The sequence below is a fragment of the Phocoena sinus genome, chromosome 7 (assembly GCF_008692025.1).
Source record: "Phocoena sinus isolate mPhoSin1 chromosome 7, mPhoSin1.pri, whole genome shotgun sequence".
In the NCBI taxonomy this organism is placed as follows: domain Eukaryota; kingdom Metazoa; phylum Chordata; class Mammalia; order Artiodactyla; family Phocoenidae; genus Phocoena; species Phocoena sinus.
In genome coordinates, this window is record NC_045769.1 from 24,100,165 (window position 1) to 24,116,066 (window position 15,902).

The following is a 15,902-nucleotide window of genomic DNA, read 5'->3' on the forward strand; positions in this document are numbered from 1 at the left end:
ATAGCACTAAAGGAAGAAAATAAAATTAATTCAAATGATAGTATCAGATCAAGGAAAGGAAAAATATATATAACTTATACTTGCCAGGCACATATTGTTAACTTTGTTCAGGTGTCAGCTTTTGTGGTTTGTTTGAGTTTCAGCTTGTCTCAGAAGGTGTTGCTACACCATGAAGGTGTTAAGGCAGTGTAGTAATGGAACAGAAGATGAAACGGAAGGCTCATAAAATGTCTTATCATTTGGGCCTTCCTGGAGAAACGTAGCTTGAATTTCTGAGTGGTCAGCTTGACATTTTAAAACAGGGAGAAGTTGTGTCATTATTTCTGGAATACTCCAGTAGTTAGAGGAAAAAGATTTAAAGTTCATCGCAGTAATTGCTGACAGCTTCCACAGAATGAGGTGCTTTTGGTAAGCATGTGCTGCCTTGCACAGAGGCAGCCTGCTAGGAATGTGGAAGAGGACAGTAAGCTGTGAGATGCATGTGACAGAAATCATAGGTTTGGGTAATCTTGTGCCCCTGAAATAATTTCACCCATTTTGAAGGTGGAAAAGAAGTAAAATGCCTTGTAATGGTTCAAGCAAAGAAAAACTCTAGGCTTCTAAAACTAACAACTTGTATTACTTTCAGAAATTTAACCTATGAAACCTGGTGGCCGGTTGTCACAGGGAGCAAGGTAGCTGGTATCACTGCGCTTGTACAGTCCCCGTGAAGTGCTGAGGCGATCCCTACTGTCACACATTTCCCCCTCCCTGGAAACCTGCAATTTGCCTCTTAGTCCCAGTTGGGGAGGAAACTTGCAAATAGCCGCAAGCCATACGTAATGGCAGGGTTCACGTCCTGACAGGGACGCGGTAGAAAAGAGGAAAATTTCAAGAGTCTTTATAGCATTATTTGAATCAAGGACCTCATGCTTTCTGTGAAGGTTGTAGCACTCTTTTTTTTTAAGTTTTGAATATGTTGTGTTTGTTTTGGTTTTTTTTCCCTTCTGGATGCCAGCCAAGTATTCACCTCAAGGAAACACATGGGGATGGCACACTCATCACATTGCACTATCTTCTACTTAAGCAGCTAACATTTATTGCTTAATAAAGAACATCCTGCACACATACCAACAAGGTTTTCAGTATATATACTATGTATATGTATAAATACGTATATTCACATTTCAACATACTCTTACCTGTGGCCTTCAGAAATTCATTAATGCGTAGATTTAGGGATGCTGTTTTAAACCCAGAGGTTTTAAATATATGATCTAAAAGTAAGATTTTTGTATGAACCCCAAACCTAGGAACATATTTTGTATAAAGAAATTTATTTATTTTTAAAAGCTTCCTGAATTTCTTTCAGCTTTATTGAAATGTAATTGACAAAACTGTAAGATATTTAAAGTATACATTGTGATGAATTGATATGTGTATACATTGTGAAAGGATTCCTTCCATGTAGTTAATAAACAGTCCATGCCTCACATATTTATCATTCTGTGAGTGTGTGAGAACATTTAAGTTCTACACTCTTTGAAAAATTTAATTAAACAAAACAGTGTTATCAACTATAGTTACTATGTTACACATTAGATCCTCAGACCTTATTTATCTTATAGCTGAAAGTTTGTACCCTTTTACTAACCCTTCCCTGTTTTCCCCTCCTTCCAGCCCCTGGCAACACACATTTCTACTCTCTATTTCTATGAGTTTGACTTATTTTAGATTCCACATATAAGTGATACCATGCAGTATTTGTTGTTCTCTTTCTGGCTTATTTCATTTAGCATAAAGCCCTCAAGGTTCATCCATGTTGTCACAAACATAGGATTTTCTTCTTTATTATAGCTGAATAATATTCCGTTGTATTTATATTCCATGTCTTCTTTATCCATTCATTCATTGAAACCTTAAGTTGTTTCCATATCTTGGCTATTATGCAAGAGAAAGAAGTAAAAGGCATCCAAATCAGAAAGAAAGAAGTAAAATTGTCTCTATTTGCAGATGACATGGTATTATATATAGAACACCCTAAAGACTCACCTAAAAACTGTTAGAACTAACAAACAAATTTAGTAAAGTTGCAGGGTACAAAATCAGTATATAGGAATCAGTTGGATTTGTATACACTAACAATGAACTATTAGAGAAGTTAAGAAAACAATACCATTTATAACAACATCAAAAAAAGGAAATACTTAGGAATAAATTTAACCAAGGAGGTGAAAGATTTGTACACTGAAAACTATAAAACACTGATGAAAGGAATTGAAGAAGACACAAATAAATGGAAAGATATTTTGTGTTCATGGATTGGAAGAATAATATTGTTAAAATACTCATACAACCCAAAGGATTCTACAGATTCAATTCAATCCCTATCAAAATTCCAATGTCACTTTTCACAGAAAGAGAAACAAATCCTAAAATTTGTATTGAGCCACAAAAGACCCTGAATAGCTAAAGCAGTCTTTGAGAAAGAACAGCAAAGTTGGAGACATTACAATTCCTGATTTCAAACTATATTACAAAGCTATAGTGATCCAAACAGTATGATATTAACATAAAAATAGACACAGATGAAAGTAAAATGATCCAAAAAAAAGCCCATTCATATATGGTCAGTTAATTTACAACAGAGGAGCCAAGAACAGACAGGTAGGTCAAAGATAGTCTCTTCAATAAATGGTGCTGGGAAAACTGGACAGCCACATGCAAAAGAATGAAGCTGGACCACTGTCTCACTCCCTGTACAGAAATGCATTCAAAATGGATTACAGACTTAAATTTAAAACCTCAAACTGTAAAATTCCTAAAAGAAAACATTGGGGGGTAAGTTCCTTGACATCAGTTTTGGCAATGATTTTTTGTATAAAGAAAATTATATTTAGATACTAAGTAGCTGATTATTATTACTGATTACACAAATCGTTTTTTACATAAAATTTCAAGTATAGTTTGCTTGTATCCTGGAATCACGTATACTACAGACTGAAGGGACCTCAAGAATCATGGCCTCAGACAGGTAGGCTTTTAATTATTTTAGCTGCACAAATAAGTAGCATTATCTAGGTTTCACAGATGAGGAAACTAAGTCTCTTAGAAGGTAACCCGTCCAATTACAGGTGACAGAGATGTGAGATCAGCACAAAATCATAACTTAAGGAGAAATAAAACTCAGTTTGTATAAGTTTTAGTCTACTTATGATATGATTAGAAAATATCAAGTATTTTAAAGAAAGTATTTTTTAAATGAGTAAGGGGCTCCTTTGCATCTAATAAGTGTATTAGCTTACTTTTACAAGCTAAGACAAGCTATTTGTATGCCCCTTAATGATATCAGACATATCTGTTTAATTTGCTTCCTATGATACATAGAACTATGTCATCATTTTAATTATGTTTCATATACTTTAGCTATGAGCTTTAGAAAGCTGGCTAAAGGATGTTCTAGAAATGGAGAAAGACAACGCATTGAATAATCAAAACTTTGTTTCACAGATCAATGACTGCTTAAAGTAACTACTTACAATTCAGAAAAAGCTGTCCTTTTGAAAGAGTGATCTTATGAGAGTATTTCTTGATTACTTATGCTCTGCATTTTGCACTGAGATGTTATAGTAGTAGCACATGCTGGGGGAAGGGCTTTCAAGTCATTGTATTTCACATCATAATATTTTACTGTGCACAGTTGCCCATATATAAACGCAGAAAAATACATATACATACATATATGCATAAATTTCACAAGTGCCATGAAAGCAGGGACCATATCTGTCCTATTCACTGCTGTGTTGTGGTACCTGGCACAGAGCAGGTGCTCAGTAAGTAATTTTGAATGGATGAACGAGTAAATTCTAAGGAGATCCCTATTCTGTACTGTGGTTGTTGAAACAGTCTGTTAATAAGTTGACAGCACTCATCTTTGAAATTACTACCTACAAGCATTAATTCCCTTGTGCCTTACTCTATTTTAAACTTTGATTTTAAAATATTTTCTATTTATGTTACCCATTGAATATATGCATTCCAGAAAAAAACGGTGTCACTCAAAACCAACATGTATTCATGCATCTTTCTTTTCTCTTCATGCTCGCCCCCCTTCTTGATTGCCATCTGTCTTCTCTTTATTATATAAAGCATATCCAACCTGTAAGTACTATCTTAAATGCCACTTCGTGAAGCCTTCTCTGTCATCCCCGTGCTTCCCTGGAGTAAACATACACCCACCCCCCCCAGTTACATTTGTTTGATGTCCTACATTTTATGATATGCTTTCATATGGTAGCTCTGTTAATAAGAAGTAAAATAGCTGTAAGGGTGTTGTATTGTACTTAATACTCAGAACAGCCCTAGGAGACAGGTAATATCATTTTCTTGATTTTATAGATGAGAAAAATGAGACTGAGAGAGGTTTCTTAAGGTCATGTGGCTAATAAATGAAAGGGCCTGGCCTTAAACCCGAGGGTACTGAGTCTCTTAGCCATAGGCTCTAACTGCTTGCACTAACTGACTAGGCTTCCCCAATTTTATGACTTTTATACAGAGGATATTATTCCCAGTTTACATGGTAGGAAACAGGGGCGTGTTAAATTACTTCTTAATGTCCACATATGTAAAGTACTTAAACACAGGTATTCTAATCCAGCATTTCCATTATTCACCTAGTACCTCCTATGTTGCTTTGTAATTATTTTTTTTACCTTTTAACAAATGCACTCTATATGACTGACTATTCATTAGGAGTAGGAAACAGGTATGAACATTGCAAAAAAAAATTGCTGCTGCTACATTGCAGAAAATAAAATTTGCTGGGTGGTTCAGATTCATTTTTCTTAATCACTACTACAAATTTTCTCTTTTTTGCTACTACTTGATACATTTTCTTGATTATACATTTTTAACCAAACAATCCTGCATCTTGGGGCCAAATGTTGACTCTCTTTATTTCACACAAATAGTGAAGGGTTTACGGAAGAACATCGGGGAAAGAACTTCTGTAGCCTTGATGTTTGTTCCAGATTTTGGCAACCAGGGATATTTGAACCCAGGGTATGGAAAGCTGTTGGGTTCCTCTGTCACTTCAGTTCAGAGGCTCAGTAAAGCTGTTGAAGTGCATCGCCTGGCTTTGGTTCTTCCCTCTGTTGCCCTTGCTCCGTAATAGAAACCCTGCTCCATTTCTTATCTCTTTCTCTTTAGCGAGCTGGCAGCACTGCCTTCTGACCTGGTTTAAACGTCCTCAGTGACCTCTGGCAATCTAATGTTTGGGTCCCTTCGGGAATATGCCCACTCAGCTGGATTTTATAGTAACGATTTTACTTCTTACAGAAGTTTGGTTAACAATTTTGTACTCCCCTTATTAAAGAGAGAATTTCACAATGTTATTTGCTTCACAAACCTCCCACAGTTATGTTAAGCAGATGGTTGCCAAACACCAGTTCAAACTAGATTGCTCTTATATGAAATAAAATCCATGCTCAGAAAATCTGGCAGTGGAAGCTGGTCTTCCTCCAAAACAGGCTTTCAGACAAATTTCTCTTTACTCAAAGCTGGCAAACTACTACACCTGTATTCAACATGCAGTAAAGAAAATGTCAGATGGCACACATCGATTCAAAGTTACTCTTCTTTAACATACTGACATCCTTTTTTCTTTACTGGTAACTAGTAACTGTTTTGCTTTTGGTGACATAGGGGACATAGCAAGAATTTGGTCATCAGTTCTTGGTTCTAATTTCAGATCTGGCTCTGAATAGATGTGTGACTTGGACATGTTACCTCACCCATTCTGAGCTTTAGTTTTCTCATCTGTAAAATGAGGGTAATATTGTATACTTCACAGAGCAGCTGTCATGATTAATATCAGGTGATGCATGTAATGCACTGAAAGTCTTTCCTTTTATACAGTGGTCCTTTAGTTAATGTTATGTTGATGATGTTTTGTGTTTAAAACCTAATTCTGTGATAATTATTTGTCACTTGTGGTTAATTTATGCATAGCCTATGTAACTTAAAAAAGAAGTATGATAGGTAAATCAGCAACAGCAGTTCAACAAACATTTATTGAATGCCTGGTACGTGTAAGGGGAAGATGGTTTTACAATTGTGAATAAAGACAGCATTTCTTTTCAAAAATCTCACACCACAGGGAGCATAGAGTTAAGGCAAATATACCAATGAAAGCACTGTAATGTGTCTTTGTGCTCAGGAAACACTTCATGAAAAAGGGTGGAAGATAAGTCAGCTTCGAAGGTATGCTGATATTGACAGAAGTAGGGGAAAGATTCCAGAAAATAATAATAGGGGCCGGGGGGTGGAAAAATAAGTAGAGATGTATAGGATAAGTTCCAGGAAGAATGACTAGAAAATGACTGGAAAAAGTATGAATAACTAAGGAACTAATAGGACATACGGCCAAGAGCAATGATGGAACTGTGCTGTGGTGGTCCTTAAAGTCCATACCAGTACCTTTGTATTTAATTTGTAGGCAGTGAGCAGTCATGGAAGACATTTAGAAGAGCAATATGAGCTCTGCTTTAGGAAAATTAATCTAAAAACTGAACATACGATGAATTGGGGGAGTAGAGTGTGGCAAAAAACTGAAAAGAGACCCAGCTAGAAAGTTGTTGAAATTGTTCCAGGTGAGAAGGCATGGGGAATCTTAAAGAAGTTCTGTGTTGCCCACGAAAATGCACAAAAAGGAGTTGGATATGCAAGACATGGCACATATTGAATCTCTAGGACTTGGCAAATGCAATCATTCATTTAAAGGATGGATAAAGGGATAGACTGTTGTTTGCCTGTGGCATTTCTATTTAAACTAGGCTTAGTTTCTCCACGTTGTACAGCTCATGAACTAGTTGTCTGCCAGAAAACAGAAACTTCACCCTTGGGCTACAGTGGTGCACTGTGCTGGTCAATAAAGATGGGTAGTCTGATGATGGGCTGCTGTTTATGGTCGCATGCATTGTGGGAGACCATTAGGGAGTGAGATGTCTAGGCTCCTTAGTTTTACTTTTTTTTCCAAGGGGGTAGAGAGGATACTCTTTTGGTATTTATTTTGTTGTGAAGATCTCTTTAAATGTAAATGAAATACTGCATGAGCTACTCATAGGTATGATTTATCTTTGTAAAAACAATTGACACAAGACTGTCAAAATGTGACAAAGGAAGTCCTAAAATGCCATCCTCTGTAACTGTTGGTTTAGAGATTAAAGTTGATTATATTGATTTTTTTCCTCAAATGGCTGTCTTTACCTACCACTGATAAGTCATAGCATGACAAGGAATATAGAAAAAGCAAGGATCAGGAAAATGATTGAATATTGGCAGATTCTTCAGGAATTAGTTGTGCTACATGGACCTACCCCTGCCTTAAGACCAAAGCAAATCTAAAAATTAGAAAGTAGTTCTTTTGAGTGGGCATATGCATCCCAGACTTGATAGAAAGTATTAATTCTGTAGTTCAGTTTGTGGAAACTTCTTTTTATTTTATCTGACTGATGTGGTCTTGAATTCCTGGTATCCTCTTTAACTGATGGACACAGTTTTACAGCATCTGAAAGATCTATTTGCCTAGGACTGGTATTTGTCCTAAATATAATACTAATACTAGTTGTTTAATTGGAGAGGCAGTATCATGTCATAGGAAGATGCGAAGCTAACAGACAGAAGATCTTGAGTTGCTATCAGGCTCACATTTACTACCTTTGCATCCTTGGGAAGGTTATCTAACAACCATGCCTCCATTTGTTTATCTGTGTTTGCCCTACGTACAATCCACTGTGGTTCTGAGTATCAAATGAGACAATATGAAGTTTTTAAATCATGAAGAATTATAATAAGTTGTTATTTTTCTATTATTATTATTATTAAAAGGATTCTAAACCCTTAGCGTAAAGAGACTATTTTATCTAGCCTGCTGTTTTCAGGAGTATCAAGTGTTATTTTTCCCATATTTCAGGTGATGCAGGTGGCTGAGTCAAAATAAAAGAAATTTCCCAAAAGGTCCCAGAACTAGTTAAGTGGCAGAAAGGGAGGTAAAGACCCTGATTTCCTGCAATCAGGTGCAGAGTAACTTTCTTCCACACTTTTTAGAATAGTAGTCATATTTCAGAAACCAGCACTGTCTTGATCTATTACCCTACTAGGTTTGAGAAATACATAGTCTAACTATATTGGGGAAAGGAGAGAGTGGGGGGAGGACGAGAAAATGAGGTGATGTGATGTGCAGACAGAATGCTACCTACAAATGGCTCAGCTGCAGTTCACTGACACCGGTGTCTAGACTTGTCCAACCTTTTCTAAAACGAATACTTTAAGGATGTTATGAGGCAGCTGCTTTGCAAGACTTATGCATTTATTTACTCACAGTTAAAAGGAACAAAGTTTTTATATTGTGTGAAATTTTGTTGAGGAAATTTGTTGAAAAATGATTGCACATACCTTAATATAATTTTTGTTGTGAGGATTTTACTTTCATTGTTTAGACGGTTGTAAGTTCATTAGTAAATAATTGTGCTTTACATCAGAGTTTTGAAAGCAGTTTGTTTTTTTAACACATTATTTAAACAGCTGCTGGGCTGTTAACATGGATTTAATCATGTTTGGTGTTTCTTTTTTGAAAGTTTAAATGAGAGAGAGTTGTATTAGCTCAGAAGCAACTTCAACAGATTATTAGATAGACATATTGATTCAATTAGTATGTATAACACCGTTTCAAGTATCTGGCATAGCCCTGGAGAAATTAATGCTTATAAGTAATAACACCCCTTAAGTGTCCTCTTGAATGTTCACACAACAGAAACCAAGCATATGAAAGTCCACTTATACATCACACCTGAAAGATTTTTTTCCCGTTTGATAAGAATGGCATTTTAGCTCTCTTTTATTATTAGCACTTGAAAGAAATATTTAACTCCCGTAGTATTTGCTTCCTTTAAAAATTAAGAGTTGAAAAATATAATTTGGAAATTAAACAGAATAAATCACAATAAATATATCCTTTCAAATACAGCAAATAAATCATAATCCCTTTGGATTATTTCCCTGGCTGGGGAATTTCAATAATCTGTTCGTGGATTAGTAGAATCAACTCATACTAATAATAAAGTTTTAAGTTGTATAAAGTTTAATTTAGATTTTTAAAAATATTTTAATAATGGTATTTTAGGTTCTGGTTACTATGATTTTTCAAAACTTGACATTTTAAAAAAGATAGGATTATCTGTGAAAACCTCATTCTAAGGATGAGGATAGAATTTATTCCTTCAATTTGGTAATTCAAAATTAACTGGATATACTTCACCATATGTGTAAAAATGATCTTTTCCCCCAAATTTTAAAAATTGAGAATTTTGTATTATTTGAAGCCATCAGGTGCCAGACATTGCAAAATCATATGCCACCTTGCATAAGTGGGTAATTTGGTGAAGTTATGGTGTAAAAAATAGGAACTGTCCAATTTCTAAGGAAAAGCTTCTTCACATTTATGTCCTGTTCAATAAATTCAAATTACAGGTTAGTAAAATATTTCCTGTACTTTTACTCATAAACTCTTTCATGACCTGGGTATATACCATCCTGCTAATATAGGTTTCTTATTTAAGTGAAAAATATTCTTCAGCTTTTAGTCTTAAACCTTCATAATGAATCACTTTTAGCAGAGTATTAGGCAAGCAATAAATATTTGCTGGTTCAATGAGTTTTAGAGAGAATTCCATTTTGGTCCTTGTGTCTTATTGGTTGAGGTGGGTGAGATCTATTTTGTGAGGTCTATTAGTGTATGTAACAACATTGTACATTTCATTTTCCATTTTATTTTTAAGTGGTATACATTTGGGTTTTGAATTGTCTTTAATTTTCGAAGTATAATGAGTAGTAAAGAAACTTTCAGTATGAAATAGACAACCAAAATAATGTTGTTTTAACAGCTTCACAAAATAACATAATTTTTTCCCCATTTGGTTTTCTGCCTTTTTTAAAAAAAACAAAACAGTGATCTATATATGTTTAGCTGTGTAAATACCCTTATTCAGTTATCCTTTTATTTAATACCATGTTACTGAATTTAAGGCAAGTCTAGTGTAACTTTATCCACTCAGTATTATGTATCTCGAAACAATGATAATTATGAAGGCTTTGAGTGTAGAGAGCACAGTATGGTTACTGAAGAAACTTCTACAATTGAAATTTGTTTGGCCTGGGAGTCATTTATAAGAGCTCTTGTGTGAGTCTCTTTACTTCTCAACATTGGGATGATTACATGTAAATGGGAGGTGATTAAACCATGCGTGTTTTTTTTTTTTTTGCGGTACGCGGGCCTCTCATTGTCGTGGCCCGTCCCGCTGCGGAGCACAGGCTCCGGACGCGCAGGCCCAGAGGCCATGGCTCACGGACCCAGCCGCTCCGCGGCACGTGGGATCCTCCCGGACCGGGGCACGAACCCGTGTCCCCTGCATCGGCAGGCAGACCCCCAACCACTGCGCCACCAGGGAAGCCCCCACCATGCGTTTTTATAGCATCTATAAACTATATCCTAAAGTTCAAAAACAGTAGTTTGAAAGCATAAAGAAGAGGGGGATAAAGCTTTAATTCATAAACATGTTTGCATTATGAAGCAATTTTTTGCATAAATATATATGTGGAATGTTTTAACATGAAATATATTCAAAGCTTTGTCTATGTAAAATTGATTATGAAAGTCTTTTTGATTAAATGTTATTATCCTTGAACCATGTTCACAAACCTCCAAGTCTACTAAAAAAAAAAAATCACTATAACAATTAACTTTTTCTTGATGCTTTAAAATTTGACTTTTCTTTGTTTTAAACTGTGAACTATATCATCTCCTTTGAGAAAAAAAGATACCTATGTTAAGCATATTTATTTATTAAAAATATTCAAATATCTACATATTATAGTTATTTGTGACTACAATATCAAAGAACAGATTGATCAATTAAAATCTTATTTCACATCTTTTCATTGCTAATCATTCATTCTGACAAAATATTTTTATTAAACTGTTACTGCTTGTCAGTATATAAAAGTATACGTAAATTCCCACAGATACGTTTAAATTTTACATTCTTCATTTCATAGCAAGAAAATAAGCTTGAAAAATAATTGTTGGTATTGAGATTTATAATAATAAAATTTCTTTTCACTCACACTAGCAAGTTCTTATCTTCATAGAAATTAGCCATTTATGAGGATGCCTTTCTGTTAACCAAATTGTAAAAGAAGTATTATATGAAGAGTTAAAATTTAAAGATTTGGTAACTTACGTACTATGATTATTATACAATGATTAATAATTATAATAGCTTTATATATTGTAACTACAAATAATTATGATATAACTCATTTGTTAATATATAAATTATAGAGTATAAATTTACCAGACATTTGAATTTAATCATTAATGAGTTAAAATATTAGGTGCTCTGTGTTAATTAGAAACATCCTAAACAGTAAAAATAAATCATAGGAGAATTTCTTTTATGTTCTTTGAGTAGGGAAATTTTTTCTATTTAACAGTTAACATTCAGACCACTTTAAGTAATCACTTTTTGTCCTAGAATTTCAACTTAATTTTTGTAGGATGGGTTAAATATTAATTAGAATGGAATTTTGTTTGTACATAGGCCATATTAATGCAAAACTTAATCTATGCTTTAACACATTTAACAATAAAATGTTTCATTTTATTGATTTACTATATCAATAAATATACTCTGTTTACTACAGTAATAGTGTGTACACATCCATACATGGCAAACATATAATTCCTTAGAGTATAATATTGTTAGAGAAAAGATGACTATAATTTTCCACTTTTTCTGTATTTCAGTGCTAATAAACATTTTTTTTTGGATATTCATTTCAAGTATATTCTTCTGTGGTATAAATTCTAAGTATAATTTTAATATCCAATAAATTGTTAAATGACATATTTAGCCATGTTTGAGACTATGTTTTGATGTCCATATTATAATATTCTCACTAGGGAAAAGATGATACTTTAGTGTAACATCAAGTCATATCCTTCATAATTTGGTACTGTTTTGAAATTTAAGAGGCCTATAGCTTCAGACCCCAAACCCACTCTTTTAGGTATACATTTCTTCAGTTCTCGAAATGCTAGTAGACCTTATACTCATTAAAGGTAGCTTATCAGATATTGACTAGTTCAGGAATGTAAATGATGGCATTGCTGCGAAGTTTGTGATCTTTAGGACATCACTTAAATGTGCGGGAAAATTTGCTCACAGGTTGGTGTATGAAGTCATGCTGCATAAAGGCATACTTTTCATTTGTTTTCTCCTTAATATTTCTTTTAAATGACTGACAGTTGTGGATGAAATGTGGGACTACATAGGGTAACCAATAGTATTTTACATTAATTAGAAAATTTTTCCTTCTCAGAAAAAATATGGAAAAATTTCTTGGAATATGGAAAAATCTATTGAAGCAAGACACAGAATCCAGAAGCCATAATTGAAAATGTTAAAAATTCAAAATTTAAAATTAGCATACATGCCAAAAAATACCCTAGAGTAAAAAGATAAACCGAAATTTTTGCAAAACATATCAGACACAGCGCTAAGTTCCTTAGTATATAAAGCATTTAAATTCAGTGAGAAAGGCTGACAACCTAGTAGAAAAATGGGCAAAGAACTTTGATAGGCAGTTCTACAAAAAAAAAAAAAAACACACACACACACATTTAAACATAGAAAAAGATGCCCAACTTCATTCACAATAAAAAAAAATGCATATTAAAAATCTGAAGTACAATAACCAGTGTTTATCAGATTAACAGTTCTGTGTGGTATTATACAATAGTGTCTATAATAGCACTAAACAAGAAGTATTCTTAAAAGCCTGGATGAATGAATTATATTTGTAAAGTCGATTTTATGCAGGTATTAGAAAGAACAGTGTAGATTCCTGTGTATGGAAAATATTGAACAGATGTTAATTGAAGAAAGGAAAGTTAAAGTCAGATAAATTGTACAGTCCAATTTGTGTAAAAAGAGAGACTATATATACACACATGTACACACATACATATACACACACACAGTTCTAAACAGAAGACAAGGATAGTGGTTGTTTTTGAGACCAGAACTGAAGAATGGGTGAACTTTGGGTAGAAAAGGACTTAATTTTCACTTTTTATCCTTTATGACGATTAATTTTTCATTGTTATGTTAATGGATACTTTAAACATATTTTTAAAAAGCTTAAAGAAAGAAGATTCTAAATCAAGTAAAATACCTTGGGGAATACTGCCTGAAATACCTCCTATATGCCACAGATTTCTTTAGCATACTGGGGATATTAAGATGGAAAAATATTGTCTTTACTCTTCTCAAAACCCAGTAAAGCAGTGCTAATTTGTAAATAGGGTAAAACTCAAGGGAGTAGATATTTTATTAGAGATCAGGCAAGAAGACTGTCTATCCCTTTGTAGATCTTGGGATAGTTTACATACTATAAGTTAATTGATCTTTACAAAAACCTTATGGAATAAAAAGAGCACTGTATGTCCAAAGAAAAATAATGGTAAGCCCATTTTTTATATTTACTCATTTAATGCTTACATCTGCCCTAGGAAGTGGGTACCGTTATCGTCCCAGCGTTGTAGAGGACATAGAGAACTTAAGTAACTTGCAGAAGGTGACACTGCTTACTAAGTGCCACTGCTAGGATCTTCACTCTTAATAGCTAAACTATACTGCTTAAACTTTATTCTGTAATCTGAATTCATCTCCACAAATGAAAGACGTAAGATTCAGAGGTTAAATACTTAGTTCAAGATTATACTGCAGTAAATGTCAAAGCTAGTTCTCCTGACTAAATCCAGTGATCCCTACATTGTACCACACTGCCTGTAGTTCACAGGGGAGTTCCAAAGAGGGAGAAAGGGAAGAGTCATTTTGATAATATATACTACCTATCATGAGTACTAACGACAAATCACAGAAGGGGTGGTTTCTCTAAGAAAACAATTGCAGTAAAAAGAACTTACTTCCTTTTTATGAAAATAGTTCCTCTATTCAAGCAATACCAAATAATTTGTTTTGCTTAGTAACTTTGATATGGTTTCTTGAGGCATTTTCAAGATCACTGGATAAAAAACTGGTATTCATTTAAAGCTTGTTTCTCTTGTGAAAGGACTCTGTCAGCAATCCATAATGAGGGCTGGGCTAACAAAATTCCAACTTTTCTGTGGGATGATCCAAAAACAGCAAACAGAAGGCATTGAATTTCTTAACAGTCACAAGTGCGTGCATGCATGCTATGCCATTCCTGTCATTCACTGCTTTTTGGTGTGCATAGATTAAAGTTGGAATACTTTGATTTGCAGACTAATATGTTCCATAGAGAACTTTTTTCACACAGGAAAAAAAAAGAGTAGCTTAAGAGCACGTGAGGTCTGTGCATTCTGCCCTTCATTTATACAGCTCTCAACTGAATGTATGTGTTTAGTCTGATTTTAGGATATTTGCCTTGACAGTGTGCCTTCATACGTCTAAGCTATCTGCTGGATTAAGATCCTGAGTTGTTTCTCTTGATAGAATAAAAAGAAAATATGGTTCTGATGAACCTAGGGACAGGATAGGAATAAAGACGCAGACGTAGAGAATGGACTTGAGGACACAGAGAGGGGGTAGGGTAAGCTGGGACGAAGTGAGAGAGGAGCGTTGACATATATACACTACCAAATGTAAAATAGATAGCTAGTGGGAAGCAGCTGCATCGCACAGGGAGATCAGCTCAGTGCTTTGTGACCACCTAGAGGGGTGGAATAGGGAGGGTGGGAGGGAGAGGCAAGAGGGAGGGGATATGGGGATATATGTATACAGATAGCTGATTCACTTTGTTATACAGCAGAAACTAACACAACACTGTAAAGCAATTATACTCGAATAAAGATGTTAAAGAAAAAAAAAACAGGTTTATGCAAGTACCCTAATGGAAAACAGAGACTATGAAGTGTATATATAATGATTGTTACATTCAGAAGAGGTGTAGCTCAATGGGTTAAGTAGTATCTAATCTTGTCTTTTTCATAATCCTACCTCAGTCTAGTAGACTTAGTGACAAACTCAAAAGTATAACAATACCAGTTGATACTGAGCTTTCCTAAGCCATCTTCACTTTCATGCCAGAGCTTCACGGAAATATCATAGAACACAGTATGTACTAACATTGCATGGGGGATGGACTATATTCTACTTAGTATAGCATCCTCAACCATGTTAATAGAATGGCAGTGGGTGGAAAAGAGATGTAGGTGACAACACATAACATGCATTTAAAATGTCTTCCTTTCTTCTTTTTAAATTACAGCAAATTCAGTAAAGCTAGAAATGCAGAGTGATGAAGAGTGTGACAGGAAACCCCTGAGCCGCGAAGACGAGATCAGGGGCCATGATGAGGGTAGCAGCCTAGAAGAACCCCTAATTGAAAGCAGCGAGGTGGCAGACAACAGGAAAGTCCAGGAGCTTCAAGGCGAGGGAGGAATCCGGCTTCCGAATGGTAAACTGAAATGTGACGTCTGTGGCATGGTTTGCATTGGGCCCAATGTGCTTATGGTACATAAAAGGAGTCACACTGGTAAGCAGCTGAAAGAATAACCTGATGACTGCCTGTGACATCTGATGTTGATATTACCTGACATCTATTCTCTTTCCTTTTTATTCAGGGGTGGCAATGGTGAAACTACCTTTTCAGAATTCTGCTAGTATTGGATTGCTGAAAAGCAGAGAGTAGCCTGGGTCTTGACTTCCAGCCTTCAAATCTGAATAGCATATCAAAAAAGAAGTTTGGGATTCAGTTTCCACAGTTCTTAATATAGCAAAAATATGATAAGGGTTCAAAAGGTATAGGAGAATTTCATT

The 15,902-nt window shown here is 34.8% G+C and overlaps 1 protein-coding gene across 12 annotated transcripts in view; it reads left to right on the forward strand.

Annotated features, from left to right (window-relative positions):
- IKZF2 (IKAROS family zinc finger 2) overlaps positions 1–15,902 on the forward strand; it is a 181,958-nt gene that overhangs the window by 89,721 nt on the left and 76,335 nt on the right. For 8 of the 12 annotated variants that reach the window (XM_032637684.1, XM_032637683.1, XM_032637681.1 and 5 more), the window contains one exon: positions 15,352–15,618. In XM_032637684.1, the coding sequence (XP_032493575.1) occupies positions 15,352–15,618 (267 nt within the window). The remainder of the gene's footprint in view (positions 1–15,351; positions 15,619–15,902) is intronic. The other 4 variants (XM_032637688.1, XM_032637689.1, XM_032637686.1 and 1 more) reach the window with 1 other exon arrangement.